We start from the raw sequence: 24,499 nt of genomic DNA, 5'->3' as shown, positions 1-24,499 counted from the left end.
ATTGCCCGTTACATATCCAACACTCCCGACTATGATGAGAAGGAATGCTTGGGTGTGAGACCTTTCCCCTGGGGTACGACCCTCCATTGGCAGAAGAAGACTGGTGAAGCTGATCTGGAGATCAAAAAGGAAGGAATTGTGGAATACTTTTATGTTGAAACTGTCTAATTTCAGGTTGAGCAGAAATGAGTTAAAATAATAAATGACTAGGAGCACGAAGAAGAGAAACTTTAGCTTTATAAATAGTACATACTGCCGTAACTACAAACTGCCTTTTCCTAGCCTGAGAAGTCGTTTCGGATAGATAGCAAAAATGTGTGTCTGTACACTTTTATCCCCACCGCATTCTACTTCAATTAATATATGCCTGGTTGCCTAAGTAATAACTTTGCCTTGCTAAAACACAGTACAATCGCGATTTGTTTTAACCTGTTTAACCAGAGCCTCCCTGATCGTCCTGTGTGACTCGGAGCTCTCCCTGCTGTAATCGATTGCAAACTTGAGTAAAGAAGTGCAACTGCTGAAGCAAGACTCTCGTCCTTGTGGCGTGTCTTTGAGAGTTCAAAATACCCCCTACAGTAGCAATCACGCAGTTAACAGTGAGGCAGCACCACAGGGTAATGACTAAATACTAAGAGCTATCTAACTGTATTGCACGCCATCCACTTCTGCACTCTGACTTCCACTTTCCAATAACAACTTTTGAGTATTGAAGTTAGAGTGTCTTTATTAGATTTTTAATCAGCACATCCATTAGTAATCTGGCAGTTTTCATTATTACATTTAGGTAAGGGTCCAACATAAACTGGGGGGGTGAGAAAAATGTTGGTTATTGTTAGAGAACAAGGCTTAAACATTCATTGATTGCAAAGCATCAGTTTCAATGCATTTCAATAACCCTATTAACTCAATGCTAAGTTGAACAGTTTGAGATATAAGTAGTCCTATATCTTATATCTTACCTATCAATGGGATTCGAGCTTCATTATACAACTGGAGAAAATTCTCCTTGGAATTGCTATCAGTCGCGGGAGATTGTTTGGGAGACGGGAGGATGAAATTATGAATTATGCAAGCAGGTCAGTTAGAGATAGGATAATCAAGAACCCACATTTATAACCTGAGCAGTGAAAGATTTGCTGGGACTGTCACTGGTGCCATCAGCGAGGCACAGCACAAACCCGGTGAGGTTTCGGGTTGGTGACTAAGCCTATTCCCGGGCTGGTATCCAGGTCCGTCACACCCGGTGGGGCTTGGAAGTGGAACTTCTGCAGCAGGGTGGTGAAGAACAGGAAAAGCTCCACTTTAGCCAACGCCTTACCAGCGCACACCCTCCGACCTGAGAAAGAACAGGGCACCATCAGCACCTCACCAACACAACACTGTCCATTCACAGACAAGTGGAGTCAATTCAATCACTTCAGCCCCTTGCCCTATTCCATAAGATGCTTACTGATCATCTACATCCACCCCACTCTCCCACACAAACTACCACTATCCCAGCTAAGGTAATTATTATTTGGGACAGAAGGCAGGGCAAGTGACAGAGGTGTCATTGGGGGAGCACTTTGGGGCAAGTGATCATAATTCTATTAGTTTTAGAGCAGCTGTGGAAAAGAGATGGAACTGATGGAAACTTTAGAGTTCTAAATTGATGAAAGGCCAATTTCGGACAGGAACCTTCAAATGTTTATTGGGGGATGCTTTTCACTGGTAAAGGGATAGTGGGGGACCCTTAAGAATGAGAGTTCAGAGATAGTATGTTCCTGTTAGGGTGAAGGGCAAGGCTGATAGGCGTAGGGAATGCCGGATGACTACAGAAATTGAGGGTCTGCTCAAGAAAAAGAAGGAGGCATATGTCAGGTATACACAGCTGGGATTGAATGAATCCCTGGAAGAGTATAAAGGCATTAGGTGTATACTTAAGAGGGAAATCAGGAGGGCAAAAAGGGGACATGAGATAGCTTTGGCAAATAGGTTCAAGGAGAATCCAAAGGGATTCTGCAAATACATTAAGGACAAGAGGGTAGCTAAGGGAGAGAATTGGGGCCCTTAAAGATCAGCAAGGCCACCTATGTGTGGAGCCACAGGAGATGGGTAAGGAATTAAGCGAATATTGCATGTCAGTATTTATGGTGGAAAAGGACATGAAAGCTAGGGAACTTGGAGAAATGAACAGTGATGTCTTGAAAAGAATGCATGTTACAGAAGAGGAGGTCTCAAAATGCATAAAGGTAGATAAATCCCGACCTGATCATGTATTTCCTAGAACTTTGTGGGAAGCTGGGGAAGAGACTGCTAGGCCCCTTGCTGAGATATTTGTATCATTGATAGCCACAGGTGAGGTGCCAGAAAAGTGGAAGTTAGCTACCATGGTGTCATCATTTAAATAAGGCTGTAAGAAAAAGCCTGGGAAAGTTGTTGGAGGGGATTCTGAGAGACAGGATGTACATGTATTTGGAAAGGCATGGACTGATTAGGGACGGTCAGCATGGCTTTGGGCATGGGAAATTGTGTTGCATTAACTAGATTGAGTTTTTTGAAGACAAAGAAGACTGATAAACGCAGAGCAGTAGACATTGTTTATATGGTCTTTAGCAACGTGTTTGACAAGGTTCTGCATGGTAGACTGGTTAGCAAAGTTAGAGTACATGAGATTCAGGCAGAGCTAGCCAACTTGATACAGAATTGGCTTGAAGGTAGGAAACAGAGGGCAATGGTGGAGGCTTGCTTTCAGACTGGAGGCATGTGACCAGCAGTTGCCACAGGGATCAGTGCTGGGACTGCTGTTCTTTTTGCCATTTATATAAATGATTTGGATGTGAATATAGGAGGTATGGTTAGTAAGTTTGCAGGTGACACCAAAATTGGAATTGTAGTGGGGACAGCGAAGAATGTTACCTCAGAGTACAATGGTATCTTGATCAGATGGGCCAATGGGCTGAGGAGTGGCAGATGGAGTATAATTTAGATAAATGTGAGGTGCTACATTTTAGCCAGGCAAACCAGGGCATGGCTTATTACAGTTAATGGGAGAGCCCAGCGGAGTGTTGCTGAACAGAGACCTAGATGTTCAGGTGCACAATTCCTTGAAAGTGGAGTCACATGGCGACAGGTTGGTGAAGAAAGCGTTTGGCACCTTACCTTCATTTGTCATAACATTGACTTTTGGACTTGGGATGTGATGTTGTGGCTACGCAGGACACTGGTGAGGCCACCTTTGGAATACAGCATTCAATTCTGGGTGACCTGCTATAGGAAGGATGGTGTTAAACTTGAGAGAGTGCAGAAAAGATTTACAAGGATGTTGCTGGGACTGCATCCCTGGCAAATTGGTGTGATCTTATAAAGGTTTATAAAATCATGAGGGGCATGGATAGGATGAATAGCCAAGGTTGTTTTCCTAGCGTGAGGAGTCAAAAAGGAGGGGTCATAGATTTAAGGTGAGAGGGGTAAGATTTAAAAGAGACCTGAGGGGCAACTTTTCCATGCAGAGAGTGGTGTGCGTATGGAATGAGCTGCCAAGGAAGTGGTGGAGGCTGGTACAATTACACCATTGAAAAGGTATCTGGATGGGGACATGAATAGGAACTGTTTAGAGGCACAAAGGCCAAATGCTGGCAAACGGGAATAGGTCAGATTGGGGTGTCTGGACCGCACGGACAAGTTGGACAAGGATGAGGGTCGGCTTCTGTGCTGTAGACTCTGATTCTAAGTCAGATCCCAGGCTGAGGGAATCACAGGAGCAGGAGTGGGCCATTCAGCCCAACAAGTCACTTCTACCACTTAATGGCTGATCTGTTTTGTAACTCCATACACTTGCCTTTCTCACATGTCCCTTAATACCTATGATTTACAAATATGTACCTATCTCAGATTTAAAACTAAAAGCTTATCCAGCATCAACTGCAGTTTGTGGATGAGAATTCCAAACAACTACCACCTTTATGTGTAGAAGTGCTTCCTAAAATCTCTGCCGAACAGTCTGAAATTAAGACTGTGTAGGATAAACCAAAGAATTCACATACAGTAAACATTTTAAAGATTGTGTACAAAGCATTCCCATTTATTCCACTGACATGCCTCTACAGGACTCATGCCAGACATAATTCTATGATAATTCATCTTCAGTCCTGCGTTGAACATCGCTCAGTTCTGACAGTTTTCTGCTTCTCCGCTGTGCCTGAAGTTAGATTCCTGACCTGTTTCCATACTCTCTGTCCTATTACTTTAATAACCCCTGTTGAGTGACCCCCCCTCCTCCTCCAGCTTAATCTAGTTCAACCTCCTTGTGACCAGCCAATGGAACCTTGCCACTGGGATTCTGGTCCCAGATCAGTTCAGGTGGAGCCTGGGCCAACAGTACAATTTCTTCCTTTCCCAATACTGACAGCAGTGCCCCGTGAAATGAAACCCCTTTTACCCCACACCACTCATTTAACGGTGCGTTTTCTTCCGTAATTTTTCTTTACATCTATCCTAATTTGAGCTCAGGTAATAATCCATAGATCATAACTCTTGAGGTTCTGTTTTCTTTAAATTGTGTTCCTAATTCTTTACGCTTCCAAACAGGAACTCCTGCCTATGTTCCTGGTGCCAACGTGGATCACAACTATTGGAGTGTCCTCCTCCCTCGCCCATAACCTTTCATTCTGGTATTTGACTGAATTATTTTAGGGCAATGCTCTGCACAATTTTATATTATGTTTCCTCCATTGAATAGACCATGAAATCACGACAGTAAAACAAAAGGCCATTCAGCCCATTGATTCTGCTCTGATGGCTTGTCACTTTGCTGTCTTTTGCCTACAATCTTTGATTCTCTCGCTGATTTAAAATCTACCTCATCCTTTAATATACTTAATGACCCAAGCTCTGCCACCCTCTGCAGTAAAATATTCCATAGATTCACCACCATCTGGCAGGAACAAAACTCCTCTTCATCTCTTTGCTGAATGGGCTACCCCTTATTCCAGATTATGCCCTCTTGTCCGAGATCATGAGGTCAAACAACCTCTTGGTATCCACTGCACCTTGTGTTCTATTGTGTAAAGCAGTTCAGACCTGAAAGGGTTCATTGACATCATGGGTTGCGCTCCCTCAATCGGGTGCTAAAGCGTCAGTGTTCACATGTTCAGTCACGTTGCCCTGCCATTTGCTGTACTCGTAAATTGGACCTGGTGTCTCTCAAGGGGAGATCGTGGTACCTCAGATGCGATGCTCCAAGCTATTCAGTAAGATGCAATGCATGTATTTACTGTACGTAAAAACTGAGCCCATCTGCTCAAGATGTCGTGTCAGCCTCCTTCCCCATTGGACGTCAGTCATGCAGACCGATACCAGTAAGAAGGATCAGTGGCAGTTAATCAACCCGAGGTATTTCCTGTAGTCCCAGCAAAAGCCGAAATGGGACCAGCAACAGGAGCAGCAAATCCGAGACCGTGTTCCCTGTGAAGTTTACACCCGTGCTAAATGCTGAAGCACATTTATTTGTGACATTTTTGAGTCGCTGCCAGTTCAAAATAAAGATTGTTCACAACGACTGCCTCGTATCACTTCAGAAATGGCAATATTTTACAACAGGAATACATCGTCCAGTTGAAGGTTATGTGGAACAGTCCCTCTTCCGCACCTACACAGGCCCCAAACCCCACCTCTTCCTCCGTTACATTGATGACTGTATCGGCACCGCCTCTTGCTCCCCAGAGGAGCTCGAACAGTTCATCTACTTCACCAACACCTTCCACCCCAACCTTCAGTTCACCTGGGCCATCTCCAGCACATCCCTCACCTTCCTGGACCTCTCAGTCTCCATCTCAGGCAACCAGCTTGTAACTGATGTCCATTTCAAGTCCACCGACTCCCACAGCTGCGTAGAATACACCTCCTCCCACCCACCCTCCTGCAAGAATTCCATCCCCTATTCTCAACTCCTCCGCCTCCGCTGCATCTGCTCCCACGATGAGGCATTCCACTCCCGCACATCCCAGATGTCCAAGTACTTCAAAGACTGCAACTTTCCCCCCACAGTGGTCGAGAACGTCCTTGACCGCGTCTCCCGCATTTCCCGCAACACATCCCTCACACCCCGCCCCTGCCACAACCGCCCAAAGAGGAACCCCCTCATTCTCACACACCACCCCACCAACCTCCGGATACAACGCATCATCCTCCGACACTTCCGCCATCTACAATCTGACCGCACCACCCAAGACATTTTTCCATCCCCACCCTTGTCTGCTTTCCGGAGAGACCACTCTCTCCGTGACTCCCTTGTTGGCTCCACATTGCCCTCCAACCCCACCACACCTGGCACCTTCCCCTGCAACCGTAGGAAATGCTACACTTGCCCCCACACCTCCTCCCTCACCCCATCCCAGGCCCCAAGATGACTTTCCATATTAAGCAGAGGTTCACCTGCACATCTGCCAATGTGGTAAACTGCATCCACTGTACCCGGTGTGGCTCCCTCTACATTGGGGAAACCAAGCGGAGGCTTGGGGACCGCTTTGCAGAACACCTCCGCTCAGTTCGCAATAAACAACTACACCTCCCAGTCGCAAACCATTTCAACTCCCCCTCCCATTCTTTAGATGACATGTCCATCATAGGCCTCCTGCAGTGCCACAATGATGCCACCCGAAGGTTGCAGGAACAGCAACTCATATTCCGCTTGGGAACCCTGCAGCCCAATGGTATCAATGTGGACTTCACCAGCTTCAAAATCTACCCTTTTCTCACCGCATCCCAAAACCAGCCCAGTTCGTCCCCTCCCCCCACAGCACCACACAACCAGCCCAGCTCTTCCCCTCCACCCACTGCATCCCAAAACCAGTCCAACTTGTCTCTGCCTCCCTAATCTGTTCTTCCTCTCACCCATCCCTTCCTCCCACCCCAAGCCGCAGCTCCATCTCTTACCTACTAACCTCATACCACCTCCTTGACCTGTCCGTCTTCCCTGGACTGACCTATCCCCTCTCTACCTCCCCACCTATACTTTCCTCTCCACCTATCTTCTTTTCTCTCCATCTTTGGTCCGTCTCCCCGTCTCTCCCTATTTATTCCAGAACCCTCACCCCAGCCCCCTCTCTGATGAAGGGTCTAGGCCCGAAACGTCAGCTTTTGTGCTCCTGAGATGCTGCTTGGCCTGCTGTGTTCATCCAGCCTCACATTTTATTATCTTACATCGTCCAGTTACCTGCAGAGAAAGGCATGAAGGCGTCTCTCTTCACAAAATTCCCATCAGCATCCAGGAAGTGAGCCGGGTTAAACTCGTTTGGAGTTTTCCATTGAGTTTTATCACGTAGCACAGAGGTCAGGAGTGGGATCACATAAGTTCCCTGTGAACAAGAAAATCGATTCTGAATGTCCTGCTGTGAGCCTGACTGCAATGGGGAGTGACCGAAGTGGGGATGTGTGAACCCAGCCTTGGGCCTGATCCTGGTAGTCTCCAGTGACCAGGCTGGGTCCCATCTTGTTTTTAAATGTACTGAGATTCCTCCATTAGTAAACATGCTATTCCCGATTCACTCATTTCCAAATCAGTCCCATTTATAGAACGTAGAACATAGAACATTACAGCACAGTACAGGCCCTTCGGCCATCGATGTTGTGCCGACCTGTCATACTGATCTCAAGCCCATCTAACCTGCACTATTCCATGTACGTCCATATGCTTGTCCAATGACAACTTAAATGTACCTAAAGTTGGCGAATCTACTACCGTTGCAGGCAAAGCGTTCCATGCCCTTACTACTCTCTGAGTAAAGAAACTACCTCTGACATCTGTCCTATATCTTTCACCCCTCAATTTAAAGCTATGCCCCCTCGTGCTCGCCGTCACCATCCTGGGAAAAAGGCTCTCCCTATCCACCCTATCTAACCCTCTGATTATTTTATATGTTTCAATTAAGTCACCTCTCAACCTTCTTCTCACTAATGAAAACAGCCTCAAGTCCCTCAGCCTTTCCTCGTAAGACCTTCCCTCCATACCAGGCAACATCCTAATAAATCTCCTCTGCACCCTTTCCAAAGCTTCCACATCCTTCTTATAATGCGGTGACCAGAACTGTACACAATACTCCAAGTGTGGCCGCACCAGAGTTTTATACAGCTTCACCATAACCTCTTGGTTCCGGAACTCGATCCCTCTATTAATAAAAGCTAAAACACTGTATGCCTTCTTAACAGCCCTGTCAACCTGGGTGGCAACTATCAAGGATCTGTGTACATGGACACCGAGAGATCTCTCTGCTCATCTACACTACTAAGAATCTTATCATTAGCCCGGTACTTTGCCTTCCAGTTACTCCTACCAAAGTGCATCACCTCACACTTGTCTGCATCAAACTCCATTTGCCGCCTCTCAGCCCAGCTCTGCAGCTTATCTATGTCTCTCCGCAACCTACCGCATCCTTCATCACTATCCACAACTCCATCGACCTTAGTGTCGTCTGCAAATTTACTAACCCATTCTTCTACGCCCTCATCCAGGTCATTTATAAAAATGACAAACAGCAGTGGACCAAACACCGACCCTTGCGGTACACCACTAGTAACTGGACTCCAGGATGAACATTTCCCATCAACTACCACCCTCTGTCTTCTTTCAGCAAGCCAATTTCCGATCCAAACTGCTATATCTCCCACAATTCCATTCCTCCGCATTTTGTACAATAGCCTACTGTGGGGAACCTTATCGAACGCCTTGCTGAAATCCATATATACCACATCAACCGGTTTACTCTCATCTACCTGTTTGGTCACCTTCTCAAAGAACTCAATAAGGTTTGTGAGGCACGACCTTCCCTTCACAAAACCATGCTGACTATCCCTAATCAATTTATTCTTTTCTAGATGATTATAAATCCTATCCCTTATAACCTTTTCCAACACTTTACCAACAACTGAGGTAAGGCTCACAGGTCTGTAATTACCAGGGTTGTCTCTACTCCCCTTCTTGAACAGGGGAACCACATTTGCTATCCTCCAGTCATCTGGCATCTGGCACATATTTAATATATTTAGGTGGAAGGTTTTTCCAATTTTTCACAGACACGAATTGAGAAACGCGAACCTTGTTTGTACCATTCAGAAGTACCTTCGGAATGCAATATCCTCTAATGTGCGTGTCCTCGGTGGTTGAATGAGGAAGGTTCAAGGGGACGATGTTGGAAAACCTCTGGATTTCGTGGATCACAGCGTCAGTGTAGGGCATTAATTTCCGGTCCTCAGTTACAGGAGATCGTCCAGCCCCTATCACCTGATCAATTTCTTCCTGAACCTTCCCTGAAACCAAAAAAAAGCACGGATTGGGGAAACTGTAGTCAAACAACATGATAGAAATGAATCAGTAGCAGAAATTAGGCACTCTCAATTTGACTGATGTTTTCATTCAATTTGCATCAACTTCAATAAACACAAAAACTAAATACATACAACAAGTGGTTGATTATATTTGATCCTCTGCCTGCTCACCTTCAGGATAAACGTTTTGATTGTTTTTCGCTCATGGGATGGGTATATTGCTGGCTAGGCCAGCATTTATTGCTAGTCCCTTGAGAAGGTGGTGGTGAACTGCCTTCTTGAACCGCTACAGTGCATGTGCTGAAGGTAGACCCACAGTGCTGGTAGAGAGGGAGTTTCAGGATTTTGACCCAGTGACACTGAAGAACAGGGATATATTTCCAAGTCAGGATGGCGAGGAACTTACAATTGGTGGCATTCCCACGTGTTTGCTGCCCTGGTCCTTCTGGATGGATGTGGAAGGCTGTCTACGGTTCTTTAGCGAATTGTTGCAGCGCATCTTGTAGATGGGAGACACTCCTGCTCCTAAGTGTGGGTGGTGGAGGGAGGGGATCTGGTGCCAATCAAGCGGGCTGCTTTGCCCTGGATGGTACCAAACTTCTCGAGTGTTGTTGGGGCTGCACCCATCCATTTACTCATGAATACTTCTAAAATAATTCTGTGCCAGTACTGAGATATGTTGAGAAGAATTCTATTCTATTTATTGAACCCAAGTTTCTACAAAAATTCCTGCTCACCTTAGAATTCGGCCAAATCAGGAAGACTGCGGGGAACAGTGGAAACACCTTAGAGATGTTGTCAAAAGCAGCCCAGAAGAAGTCAAATGTTTCAGGCTCCTGGACTATGACCATCCAGAGCAGAGAAGGAAGCAAAAGAACAATTTGAGAGAGGAGCAAATTACTGCAGATGCTGGAATCTGTACTGAAAACAACAAATGCTGGCGATCACAGCGGGGCAGGTGGCATCTGTGAAGTGAGAGCAAGCTAATGTTTCGAGTCTAAATGACTCAGAGCTGGGCTGAGCAGCTCCGACAAAGAGTCAACCAGACACGAGATGTCAACTTGCTCTCTGTCCATGGATGCTGTCTGACTGGCTGTGACCACTGGTGTTTGTTGTTTTCAGAACAATTCGAGACAGTCCACGGGGAGTACATGGAGTTGAAGTATCAAAGAGATTGCACAAAGAACTGAACTCTCTGACTCCTGTCCCACATTGGCCAGATCATGCTTGAAACCTATTCGTTATTGATGAGCTGTTGAGCTGGATTGGCAGCAAGTCATCCCAAGGGATTGCCTATGTATAGTGATCTAAATCAAACAATGTTTTAAGATCACTGTATCAACACTATACATTGTATTGCAGGAAGTATCTTGTCAAGTTGAATCTGAGAGAGATTGTCACGTTCTTAATTGCAATGAAAGACTTTGGTTGTGTCCAGGAGGCCTGGTGTTGCTTTATTCAGTAGTGCAGCAATGACCAGTGACATTGAGATCTGGATGAAGGAAGCCATTTCCACATTTTCCGAAAGGCTGCCTTGTCCTTGCTGCTGAAATGTGTTTATTGGAACAATTGGCCATTTTCATCTCCACAAATCCTTATCGCCATCAGTCCATTTCCAAAGCGGCCAACTATTTGCGAAGTGAATTTGGCTGAAAGAAACTAAACCAGTTCTGTTGGATTCCTGGTATTTCTGTGGAAACCCTCATAACATTTAAGAAGTATTTAGATGTGCACTTGCAATCCCCAGTGTTACAGACAGGACCAAACCCACTCAAAATATTTTAAGAAGATAGCCAAAATCCCAACATTTTCCTATTTTAAAGGCAAGTGTAAGGCATTGTGTTCTGGATGCAATTTGATTGGTCAAGCTAACAAGCTTGAAGGAAAACAAACTTTATTCTTAAACCCCTGTTAAAATACAGAAAAAAAAGTTCAAAAATTAATTTAACTGTAACTATTGAATTAGTCATCAAGGTAATATATATGCGAACTACCATTGATTAGCTCTTCCAAGATAGGAACATCCCATAAACACACCCTTGGAAAAGGCAAATTCAGTAAAACAGTTTGTCTCACATGCAATTCGCCAGTCCAGGATAAAAGGAAATCAAAAGAAAACTGTGAGAGAGAACTCGGGTGTTTTGCTGTAGCAGGCAGAGATGAATAGCGGCTTCCAAACCCTAACAGTTACTGAAACTTTAATTAAAATCCTGGTTCTGTTGGAGCTTGACCTCACCCCTTCATGCTGCTTCTAATGTTCCAACTTTTTTAAAAAAAAGCAAAGCTAGCTAGGCCCAGAGCAGATGACTGACCTCTAAGTTTCTAACACTTGCTTCCAAAGAATCATTACAGAACAAATCCTTCTTAAAGCCACATCTCGTAACACCATGTATACATAGCTGTGAGCCAAGTGCTAGAAGATGGGACTAAAATAATTGGGTGGTTGGTTTTAACCAGCACAGACTCAATTCTTCTGTGCTGTCGAGCCCCATGACTCTTAACTCCAATTATCAGAATGTGTGTGATAAAGTCTATTGGAATTTTTGAATTTTGAACTAGCAGCATAGAGATTTTCCTTGTGTCTGAAGGGGTTTGATGATTAACTTGTAAACATTTCTGTCATTTCTGGTGAGTTTTCTTAAAGCACAGTATTATACCTTTCAACGGTTTATGAGTGAACATAATAAACGAGGTAGTACATTAAGCTTTCTGTGAGAAGGTTCTAGAATTTGTGGGGAGGCTCAGGAGATACATCTGCAGGTTTAGCTGTATTGTTTTGACATTGATTGTGTCGTAATGAGTGTCACTCTGGGTATAATCTCTGAATCTGCAATAAAAGTCATGTCTGGAGGAGTTGCCTTGGGTTCAACTCAATTCCAGAAAGACGACACTTGCTGACTCACTGATGAATCAGCTCTTCCTGATACCAACCAACTGAGGTGTGACTGATTAAGATGACCAATTTCAAACTGACCATGGGGGCTAGTCTACTATTGGTTTGGATAGTCTGGTCAATATGATCAGATAACAGCTTTGGCACCAACACCAAACTAACAAACACAACGGTAATGATTCCCTTACTCTGGATATCCGGATATTTCATCATGAGAAGGAGTCCCCAGCAGATGGTAGTGGAAGTAGTTTCTGTGCCAGCACCAAACAGGTCACTGATTGTAATCAGCGTGTCCCTTTTCTGAATTTCCACATCTTGGCATCTCAATTCCTTCAAGACAAAATAGAATAAAGGAGAAGGAGCCACATTCTCGAGGCAAATATCTGAGTGATGGGTCTGTGTGGTTGGGGACAGTGGCTGTCTTACCCAAGAGTTACTGTTGCCTGCAATGTTAGTTTGGGAGAAGGACCAGGCCAGACTCCAAACGTTAACACTGTTTCACTCCTCACAGATGCAGCCAGACCTGCCAAGTTTCTCCAGCGCATGCTGTTCTTCTCTCAGATTGACAGCATCCACAGGATTTTCCCTCAGAATGTGAGCCTGGAATTCTGGATCAGTCGGCTTGGTGACACTACCGCAACACTGATCACTTCACGTTGGAGAACAATCAGCTTTTTCTGTTCTCTCATTCCTACTGAAGCAACTCGTCATTTTTTCTTTGATTCAGGTGCAGTGCAGTTCAACCTTTATGGGACTTAACCTAACATCCTTCAATGTACCGCACTTTCCTGCACACTGTGCTCCCCAATCTAACCCACGCAGCTCATTTTTTTTTGAAGTGAGGTTCTTCCACAAGATGTGGGCACCACTGGGTACAGAATCATCGAATCCCTACAGCGCAGTTCCAGGCCATCAAATCTATGCCGATCCTCCAGATACCATCCCACACAGACTACAGTTCCCTTCCCCCCTCCAGCCACCCCCAACCCCCCCCCCCCCCCCCCCCCCATTTCTTTAACTCTGCATTTCCCTCAGCCAATCCACCTAACCTGCATATCTTTGGACTGTGGGAGGAAACTAGAGTATCCAGAGAAAACCCACATAGACACGAGTAAAACGTGCAGATTCCACATAGTCACCGAAGGAATTCAGATCCCTGGTGCTGTTTTGGGCAGCAGTGCTAACGACTGAGCCACCCTACTGCCCATTTATTGCCCGTCCCAATTGCCCAGAGGACAGTTAAGAGTCAACTACCTTTCAGCAAGTCAGCGGTCACATTTAGATATATTTATTTGTCACACATACTAAGTATAGGGATACATAAGTACAGCAAAAGAAAGCCCCTGACTGTACACCTCCCTGACATTTGTCAACCATGAGTCACAAGTTGGAGGGTAAAGATTGAACAGTCTCCCCCGATGTTGTGTTCCCTGCCCATGAGGAGTATGATGCCTGACGTCGTGGAGAGAGGCCTTCATCTAAACCCTGGATTCAGAAGGGTTTCAATTAACCTATGGACAGGAGTACTGCTCTCCCATCTCCTCACCTTGACCTGACAGGAGTCCAGCTCTGCTGCATGGGCTGTTGTGTTGTCAAATGTCCTGCAGCCTCCAAAAGACACCTCCTGAGGGGTTGGGGGTGTGGACGGGTGGTGTTGGTGGAGAGGTTGGTGGAGATTAAATTCTTTTCACCAGGTTCGGACTTTGGGAGTTGGCAGAGCCAATTGGGACGCCCTTTTTTAAATAAAAGGATCATATGAAGTCGAGATAACAAGGTGTAGAGCTGGATGAACACAGCAGGCCAGGCAGCATCAGAGGAGCAGGAAAGCTGACATTTCAGGCCTAGATCCTTCATGAAGTCTTTGGCTTTATCAGCAGAGAATCCAAATGTGAGGAAGTTACCTTAAGCCTCTATATATAAGGAAAAGAAAGCCAGGTGTGGCTTCAGCTGATACAGAACAGATTAAGAAGAATGAATGTGTTCCTGAGTATTGTATTAATTCCCAGGAATATGGAGAGATTGCGGGAAGCTGGGGGCTTTAGTCCCCTCAGAATCAAGAAGGTTAAGAGGAAATTGAACGGAACCGAAGTCATAAATCGTTTTGATTGGAAAAATAAAAGTCACACTGGCAGGAGGATGGTCAGAGGACTCAGATTTAATGTGATTTCCAAGAGAGTCCCCAGAGCTGAAGGAATGTTTATTTTCCTCGCAGGGTACTTAAAACAATGTGGTGGAGACAGATTCAGAGTAAACATTTAGGTAATGATGCAAGATTGGGACAGGAGGGGACAGAGAGCCATTGAGGCTGGGTCGTTAGGTATATTCAAGGCTGAGATAGAGAGGTTTTGAATCAGTGAGGGAATCGAGGGTTATGAGGTAAAGGCAGGCAAGTGGCGTTGAGGATTATCAGATCAGCCACGATCTCATTAAATGACAGAATCATTTTGATGGGCTGAATGGCCTACTTCTGCTGCTACATCTTACTGTCTGTGATCTTATTCATGACGGTTGGATAAATACATGAAGGGAAACAAGTGATGGGCCAGTGGAAAAGACAAAGGGGAGTTGGTCAGTTCTACCAATGAACAAATCGATACAATGGGCCGAATGGCCTTCATCTTTGCTGCGTCACCCTTCAATACTCTGAAGGAAAGCTGTCTCTCCTGTCTGAATTCACTGTTAGGCTTCAGTCCATTCTGGCAGCACAGCAGAGATGGAGGGGCTGGTCTTAATGAATCTGAGGTTTAATTCATTCATCTCAAAGAGATTAGTATCCCGGACAAAATGAGGAGAGTACAGCTCCAAAACACTGAACAACATTTCCAAGTGTAATTTGAAGGGCATTATTCAGGGAAAATAGTGTATAAAATAAGTAAAGGCTTCTCACCAACTACATTCTGAAAAGGCTTCTCTCTCATCAGAGATAATGGGGACTGCAGATGCTGGAGAATCCAAGGTAACAAAATGTGAAGCTGGATGAACACAGCAGGCCAAGCAGCATCACAGGAGCACAAAAGCCGATGTTTCAGGCCGAGACCCTTCAGATCTCTCTGATGAAGGGTCTAGGCCCGAAACGTCAGCTTTTGTGCTCCTGAAATGCTGCTTGGCCTGCTGTGTTCATCCAAGTTCACACTTTGTTATCTAGGCTTCTCTCTCATGTTGTCTTTTGCAAGATTGAAACTCACACATCCTTGGGGGCATGCCACATAATGTCACTGGAATAGTCATCATGTGGTCCCACATGTGTTCAAAACCCACCAGAGCAGATGCAGGGAAACTTGAATAAAAATCTGCAATTGATATCTGGTCTAATGGCAACCATGTAGCAACTGTCAATTGTTATAAAAACCATCTGGTTCACCAAGTTCCTTGAGGCAAGGAAATCTGCCATCCTTACCTGGTCTGGTCTCCATGTGACTCCAGACTCACAGCAATGTGAGTGACTCTTAATTGCCCTCTGGGTGATAAATGCTGGCCCAGCTACTGTCACTCGCATTCTGTGTCTACACAAAAGAAATCAATGATATATGCTGGACACAAATGGCATCCACATGATGTAATGAGCACTATGATTAGAAACAAAATCAGACACAGCGAGTGCTCAAAGTTACATATTGATAGATCTATCCAGAACCTAGGAGCTTCACTGCATGATACAGTAACAGATGTTTAATACAGAATGTTCCTTGTCTCAAATCCAATGCCCTAGGTGTGGGGTCTGAGATCTGTGGAGGTTCCCCTTCCTGCTGCAAAGGTGTGTCACTGTACCTGCTGGTGTCTCATAATTAAGGCCTCATTTAGGGTTTGGATGCTGTTCTCGCTCAAGGTTTCTTCAGCTGCTTTGAAGAAACTGTCGAAGATTTCCATCATCTTATCTCGATTTTCAATAATCTTCCTGCGACCCGGGATCAGAAATCCCAGAGACGGGTAAGAATTAAACAGCTGGATTGGAGCAAGAAGAGAACAAATAAGGTCAGGCCTTGTTTAGTTTATCCATAGTCAATCCATTGGCCAAGTAACTTACAGCGACATAAAACAAAGAACTGATAGAAATCACAAACAAAAACAAATTGCCAGAGAAACTCAGCAGGTCTGGCAGCATCTGTAGGAAGAAATCAGAGTTAACATTGTGAGTTCAGTGATTCTACATCAGAACTTATACAGACAGTGACACTTACCCAGGAGATAACAGACTGACCAGCCTCACCTTCACTCTGTCAATTTCCTTTCCTTTTAACGATAGTCTATAATGAATGATCCAATAACACCCATTTTAAGCAAACATCCAACATCAGAAGGGTCAAACCTGGAAGTCAAACCCACCACATTGCCATTGTGTGGTTTACATCAAAATTATCCCAAGTAAGATTGAGTGTGCTTGAGAGTCCTAGTACATTAATGTAGCCAGGAGATTACCTGTGTTTTAACTAATTCCATTCACGATTCAATGTGAAAAAGTTACAGTGTAGAGAACTGCGACCGGTTGCTTTTTCCCTTTCTGGCTTGGTGAAACTGCCTCCTGAGGACTGGCATAAGGCGGAAGGGTAGTAAAAAAATGCATTTAGCTGACAACAGTGAGTTAATATTGGATGGGTACACAACATATACCTTTAGCAGAACTCTCCTAAATAGCTTATGTGAGTTCCTATTGCCATGAGATGCATGCTGTTCCTTTTCCATGGGCACCACACTTTAGGAAGGATCTGAAGGCATCAGGCAGAGGCAGAGCGCGTCTATGAAAATGGTTCTCATGTGCTGGTTGAGGAACATGTAGCCGCCTTCTGTGAAGAGCATCCACTATGATTGTATAAAGTTCCTCATTCTGAAACATCAAATGGTGGTAACAATTTTGATGTTACCCCTGCGCCAAGCCATTTTATTCACAGAAGCTGCTTATGCCTCATCCTGTTCTTTAAGTCAATCCCACTCCATGCATGCTGTAACACCGGTACTGAGTTTCTCAGACTGCAGGTGTCCGCATATATACTTCCTTGGAGCTGTGCAATCTTTGTCTCTGAGTGAGGATCTTCAAATCCTTATCTACTTAACATAGCTTTATTTGTACATGTTGAGTTCACAGGTACAGCTCTGCAGTATAATGTCTAAAACCTCTCTCTTCACAAGCCCACTGCAGACATGTGTCTGCCTACTCCTTCATTGAAACTGTATAATAACAATTGTGGTGGCTCTGACTCCCAGTTTAGACACCTTTTGATTTTTGTTGTTCGCTTAAAACGGGCAATATTGGATCATTCACTGTAGGCTGTTATTAAAATTTAAGACTATGCCAAATGAAAAGGAAATTCATTGAGTGAGGGAGGGTGTCCCTGATGGTCTACTATTATATCCTGATGTCAGAGCTGTGTGATCAGTTTCATGATTTACACAAATCCCATCAGACCACATCTTCCTCCCCCTCAACTTGGTTTACATTATTCCAGTAGTCGTTGAAATCATTAGTATCTTTATGATTGCCAATATCACTGTTACTAAGATTATGGCATTAAACCTTCAGGAAAGATCATTTTCTGTGTAATTACAGTCTGCTGTAATTGGCTGAGTCTTGCCACTTCAATCGATCTGGAATAATTTTTGACAAAGACTAAATGTACTCTTCCTTATGAAGTCAAAGAAATTCATTGCTAGCCTTCCCCATGTCCTTTCAGGAAATCTTGATGAAATCACTCGCTCTATAGACTGTGATGATGCTGTCACTTTAGAGGGTTATTTTGTCCTGCTCTTTTTTCGAAGAGAGGTATTAAGACAGAGATGGAAAGCTATCTCTAAGAAACCAAACAATTTGTGAGGCCTTGGTATTTTTCTATAAACTGGACAGAACTGATATGAATAGAATCCCGACAATGTGGAAACAGGTCCTTTGGCCCAACAAGCCCACACCAACCCTCAGGGCATCTCACCCAGATCTATCCCGCTATAACTCATGCATCCCTGAACACAGCAGGAAACTTAGCATGGCCAATCCACTCTTTGTGGGAGGAAACCAGAGCGAACCCACGCAGATGCAGAGAGAACGTACAAACTCCCCACAGACAGTTGCCCGAGGGTGGACTCAAACTCAGGTTCCTGGTTCTGTGAGGCAGCAGCGCTAACTACTGATCCACTGAGCCGCCATTATGTGAACCTTGGATGGTCAAGGATGTTATGACCTTGTTCAAAAAGGAAAAGGAAGCATAGGTGAAGCCTAGGAGGATGGGCTTAGCTGATTAGCTATGAAGAAAGATTGGATAGACTGAGTTTGTTTTCACTGGAATGCAGGAGGTTAAGCAGGGTCCTGACAGAAGTTTATAAGATTGTGAATGGCACAGACATAGTGGAGAGAATGAGTCTTTTTCCCAGGGGGGATTTACTAGGGGAGACAGCAACAAGGTGCTGGGATTATGCGGGAGTAGTTTAAATAAGATGTACAAGGCAGGTTTTTCACACAAAGGGTGGTGTGTGCCTGGAACACACTGCCAGAGGAGGTGGTGGATGTAAATATAATAACAGCATTCAAGAAGCACCTGGACAAATACACAAATAAGAAAGGAAAAGAGAGGTACGGATCCTGTAAGTGAAGACTGTTTTAGTTCTGAAGGGTAAAATGTGTTGGGACAGAATTTGAGGGCTGAAGGGCCTGTTCCTGTGCCTGTATTGTTCTTTAACAATGAAGGCAGTCTGAGTATGGCCAGCTCTGACATACCGAGCTTTCTATAGTTTTTTTTGTTATTAGGTTTTGTTTTAATAAAAAGCTTTTGGAGTCTCAAAAGAGTTGGAAGCTTCAGTGGATGTCTCCTAACTGCTATTCTCTATGAATTTTCTCTTGATATTTTTTCCTCCTGAATCGGAGAACTGCATGTGAGAATCCATGTCTGAATTTGCCTTTTTTGCCAAGGGGTTTATTTATGGGATGTTACTATATTGGAACAGTTAATTAATAATTGTACTGTTTCTATTATTCAGTTAAGTTTTCCAACAGTTAAGTTATTCTAAATTCCTCTTTTGTCAGTTTTTATTGAAACTATAGCATTTAAATAAATTTGCTTTTCTTTAACCATCAAGCAAGTTAACAGGCAACAGCCTAGTGGTATTATTGCTGAACTGTTAATCCAAAGACCCAGGTAATGTTCTGGGGACCCTGGCTCGAATCCCACCACAGCAGATAGTGGAATTTGAATCCAACTTAAAAGAAACCCCTGGAATTAAGAGTCTGATGATGACAATGAATCCATCGCCAATTGTTGGTAAAATCCATCTGGTTTACTAATGTCCTTCAGGGATGGAAACTGCCTTCCTTACCTGGTCTGGCCTACATGTAACTCCAGATCCCCAGCAATGTGGTTGCCTCTCAACTACCATAAGGGCAATTAGGGATGTCACGATGTGGAGGTACTGGGATGGACATGTCAAGAAGTCACACGACAACAGGTTATAGTCCAAATGGTTTGTTTGAAATCACAACCTTTCGAAGCGCTGTCCCTTTTATTTAATAAGGAAGAGGACATTTAATCTCGGTCAACAATTATTCCGGATCGATTGAAGTCGGGTGACTTCATCTGACAAAGGGGCAGCACTCAAATACCTTGTGATTTCAAACAAACCTGTTAGACTATAACCTGGTTAATAAAATGTGAGGCTGGATGAACACAGCAGGCCCAGCAGCATCTCAGGAGCACAAAAGCTGACGTTTTGGGCCTAGACCCTTCATCAGAGAGGGGGATGGGGTGAGGGTTCTGGAATAAATAGGGAGAGAGGGGGAGGCAGACTGAAGATGGAGAGAAAAGAAGATAGGCGGAGAGGAGAGTATAGGTGGGGAGGGGATAGGTCAGTCCAGGGAAGATGGACAGGTCAAGGAGGTGGGATGAGGTTAGTAGGTAGGAGATGGAGGTGTGGCTTGGGGTGGGAGGAAGGGATGGGTGAGAGGAAGAACAGGTTAGGGAGGCAGAGACAGGTTGGACTGGTTTTGGGATGCAGTGGGTGGAGGGGAAGAGCTGGGCTGGTTGTGTGGTGCAGTGGGGGGAGGGGACGAACTGGGCTGGTTTTGGGATCTTCGGTCCGCCTTCCCCTCTCTCCCTATTTATTCCAGAACCCTCACCCCATCCCCATCTCTGATGAAGGGTCTAGGCCCGAAACATCAGCTTTTGTGCTCCTGAGATGCTGCTGGGCCTGCTGTGTTCATCCAGCTTCACACTTTGTTATCTTGGATTCTCCAGCATCTGCAGTTCCCATTATCACTGAGACTATAACCTGGTGTCATGTGTTTTCTGAAAATTAGGGATGGGCAATAAGTACTGCCTAGCCAATGATGCCCACATCCTGTGAACAAATTTTTTAAAAAGTTGCATTGTTCCTGGAACATGGCACTTTACATTTACCTTTAAAATCAGAAAAGGTTGGGGGTTAGGCTACCTTCTTCAAATATTTTGAGGGGGTCTGGTCCAAAACAAGACACTTGGTTGTATATGGCACGTGTTTGGCACAATAAAACTTAATACCAACTGTCTTTAGGAATAGCTAGCCACCACACTGATTACTGTGCACTCGCTCTTCATTTTTGGGTGGCGCAGTGGCTCATTGGTTAGCACAGCTGTTGCTGAGTTCAATCCTATCCCTGGGCAACTGTCTGCGTGGGTTTCCTATGGGTGCTCTGGTTTCCTCCCACAATCCAAAGATGAGCAGGTTAGGTGGATTGGCCATGGGAAATACAGGGATGGGATAGGGTAGGGAGTTTGGTCTGAGTGGGATGTCCTTTGGAGGGTCAATGGGCTGAATAGCTTGTTTCTACACTGTAGGGATGTGATGATTTAAAGTTCTCCTGAGGAGTTTCTGTAGGCCATCCCTTTGCATTGACTTTGGGATACCATTTCTATGACCATGTACCAATAAATCATGCACTGCTACCCATGAAACATTTTTGAGACTTGGCCTGCTGCAGTATATTTTGGCCATGTTTAAAGAATGGTGTTGTCTGTCCTTTATGCAGACCTCTTCAAATTTTTGCATGGCAAGATTTTGTCAGAGTTCGCCCTCAGTTTCAGGGCAAGAGTTGGTTATTACAATAGAAAAAGACTCCAGTTCTTTCCATAAGATCTTTCCATTAGACCATAAGATCTTTCTTTTCTGCTTGATACTCTGCTGCCTCAGGGAGTGTATCCATTATTACTTGTGCTCAGCCTGGTACAAAGTCATACCCCATCAGCCTAAATCTGAATCTTTATATGCACAGAGGTTTCATCCTTTGTTTTTATTGATTCCAAAAGATTCCAAAGTCTTATGGTGTGACTCGACTCAGAAATTCAAATCCAGGAGGTGGTCTGCAAGTGAAGAAGGCATTTGGTATGATTGGTATGATTGCTTTTAATGGTCAGTGTATTGAGTACAGAAGTTGGGAGATTATGTTGTGGTAGTACAGGACATTAGTTAGGCCATGTGTGGAATACTGCGTTCAATTCTGGTGTCCCTGCCATAGCAAAGATGTTATGAAGCTTTGAAAGGGTTCGGAAAAGATTTACAAGTATATTGCTGAAGTTGGAGGGTTTGAGCTATAGGGAGAGGCTGAATAGGCTGGGGCTATTTTCCCTGGAGCATCCGAGGCTGAGGGCTGACCTTGTAGAAGTTTATAAGGGACACCGATCGGGTGAATAGGCAAAGTCTTTTCCCTAGGGTAGGGGAGTTCCAGACTATGGGGCAGAGGTTTAAGGTGAGAGGAAACATATTTAAAAGGACCTGACGGGCAATGTTTTCAAGCAGAAGGTGGTGTGTGTATGGAATGAGCTGCCAGAGGACCTGGTGGAGGCTGGTATAATTACAACATTTAAAAAGGTATCTGGATAGGTGCATGAATAGGATGGGTTTAGAGGGATATGGGCCAAATGCTGGCAAATGGGACGAAGATTGAGATGTTTGGCTGGTGCGGACAAATTGAACTGGGGAGTCTGTTTCCTGCTGTACATCTCTATTACTCCATGAAACTTCTATCTCTCCATGTAACTGCTGACACTCTTTTCTCCATAGTTATATCTCTCCAATCAGTATCCAGGAAACCCTTGATATTAAATCGACTAGTTTTTGTACTCAATCAGCTTATTAATTCCTGCAGATGATGCATCCACTGCTACTGGTGAACACCCCTGGTTTGTAACATGCTAATACATTGTTGGAAAGTACCTTTCTCTTTAATCTTTTCAAAAACCTTAGTCTCTTCCTGACTCCAATATCATTGCTGGCCTCTTTTCTGACAGTCTCTTATGGCTTGAGCAAGACTGGCCAAAAGATGGATGAAGGTCCCCAAGAGATACACATGCCTAAGAAATGTTGTATATCATAAAGCACTTAGATGATAGGCAGTCACTTTTGCTCCTGTCTCCCTTGCATCAACTACGATGCATTGTTCTTGGATAATGCATCCAACAAATATAATTGTTGTTCTAAAGTATTGGCAGCTCTGTTTTAGTGCAAGGAGTGCATTTTGAGGCACCTTTAAAAGGTCCCTGTCCCTCTAATTAGGGCAACACAATGTGGATGCTGGAAAACTGAATCAACTAGAGTTCTGAAGAAGCATTATACTGGACTTCAAAAATTTACAGTTTTGGGCCTTGATCTCTGTCTGCCTAGTGAAATGGATTGCCTGTTCCAGCATTAAATTTTCCTTGGGTTGAAGGAAGTCTGGTACTTCTCATTCCTCTCACCAATGACTATACAGTCTCTAATTAGTCCTTCTCTCAAAGCACTGCAACATCCTATCTGATAACACAAACCCGGGCTTCTTGTGATTCTCCCAAGTTCTGAGATCATTGTCTAGTCTACCACTGAATTTATTTTGATGCTAAAATGCACGTGAGTGCTTCATCATGCTCCATAGTACTTCCTTTCATGTTTTGTCTTGCTAGAGTGTTATCAGGTGTTGGACCTACAGCATATAAAAACAGAGCTGGCTCGATGACAGGGTACCTTCATGTGTAAGACACTCTCTAGCACTGAAGCTACTGTTATATTTGTGGGTGAAGAAGGTAGTCAGAATTCTAATGGGGGATTTTTTCTCTTTTTTTATTCACTCATGGGCCATGGCGTTGCTGGCTGGCTAGCCTTTATTGCCTTTACCTACTGGCTCTTGAACTGAGAGGCTTGTGAGGCCATTTCACAGGGCAGGTAAGGATCAACAGCATTCCTGTGAGTCTGGAATCATATGTAGGCCAGACCAGGTGAGGATGGCAGATTTCCTTCCCTGAAGGGCATGAGTTAACCAGATAGGTTTTTCTGACAATCAGCAATGGCTTTATCAACTCCAGACTTAATTTTTCTTTGCTTTCACAAAGGAAAGGGATAATGCAAACATTCTGGTTAAAGTGGTAGTATTAGATAAAATAAGTATAATGAGAATGGAAATACTGGAGGGTCTGACTCCCTTGAAGTGGATAAATCACCAGGACTGAATTAATTGTATCCTAAGCTATTGAAGGAAGCCAGAGAGGAAATAACAGATGCTGTCAGGATCATTTCTCAAACATCATTGGATATAGGTGAGGTCTCAGAGGAGCATGACTGTTATGCAAAAAGACCTCACTAGAATCAATATTGAGGAAGAGGATTAATTGGTACTGATTAATCAGGGATAGTATGGCTTTGTTAAGGAGAAGTTGCATCTGACTAGCAGAATTTTTTGAAGGAAGGGGAGAATTGATGAGGATGGGAAATTGGGTGTTATCTACATGGATTTTAGTAAAGCATTTGAAAAAGTCCCACTTTAGTAAACTGTTCAGAAAAATTAAGGCCTGTAGGATACACAGAGATACAGTGAGTTTGCTTCAAAATTAGCCCAGGAATCAATGGACCTTTTTTGTCAATATTAAGTGGTTTCCAGTGCTCAGTTTTTGGTCCATTGCTGTCTGTGATATGTACATTGATTATTTAGACTTAAATGTTGGGTGTATGATTGGGACATTTGTAAATGACAGAAAAATAGGCCACGTCATTGATTGTGTAAAGATGACCGTTGACTGCAGACAGACATCTATGGTTGGAAATGGAATTCATTCTGTAGAAGTGCAAGATTATACATTTGGAGAGGGCAGACAAAACAAGCGAATGCCGAATAAATGGGAGGCCATTTGAGAGGGACCTTACCGTACATACCCATAGGACCCTGAGGGTGGCAGGGCAGGTAGTTGAGGCAGTGAAGAAAACATAAAGGAGCACTTTTGTTCACTGTGTGAGATGCTGAATACAAGAGCAGGGACATAATGCTGGAACTATATAAAATGTGGTTAGGTGTTTTGTGTACAGCTCATTACACTACAGGTAGGA

The 24,499-nt window shown here is 44.2% G+C and overlaps 1 protein-coding gene across 1 annotated transcript in view; it reads right to left on the bottom strand.

The window, feature by feature from the left end:
* Positions 1–709: 709 nt before the first annotated feature.
* Positions 710–24,499, bottom strand: part of LOC125446302 (cytochrome P450 2K6-like) — a 36,242-nt gene continuing 12,452 nt past the window's right edge. Inside the window, exons 5-9 of the mRNA XM_059639425.1 lie at positions 15,968–16,141; positions 12,388–12,529; positions 9,101–9,288; positions 7,199–7,340; positions 710–1,339 (exon numbers count right to left, since the gene is read on the bottom strand). Of these exons, the coding sequence (XP_059495408.1) occupies positions 1,161–1,339; positions 7,199–7,340; positions 9,101–9,288; positions 12,388–12,529; positions 15,968–16,141 (825 nt within the window). The 3' untranslated portion in view covers positions 710–1,160. The remainder of the gene's footprint in view (positions 1,340–7,198; positions 7,341–9,100; positions 9,289–12,387; positions 12,530–15,967; positions 16,142–24,499) is intronic.

The sequence above is a fragment of the Stegostoma tigrinum genome, chromosome 34, assembly GCF_030684315.1.
Source record: "Stegostoma tigrinum isolate sSteTig4 chromosome 34, sSteTig4.hap1, whole genome shotgun sequence".
Taxonomy (NCBI): domain Eukaryota; kingdom Metazoa; phylum Chordata; class Chondrichthyes; order Orectolobiformes; family Stegostomatidae; genus Stegostoma; species Stegostoma tigrinum.
This window is presented reverse-complemented; position numbering and strand designations above follow the sequence as displayed.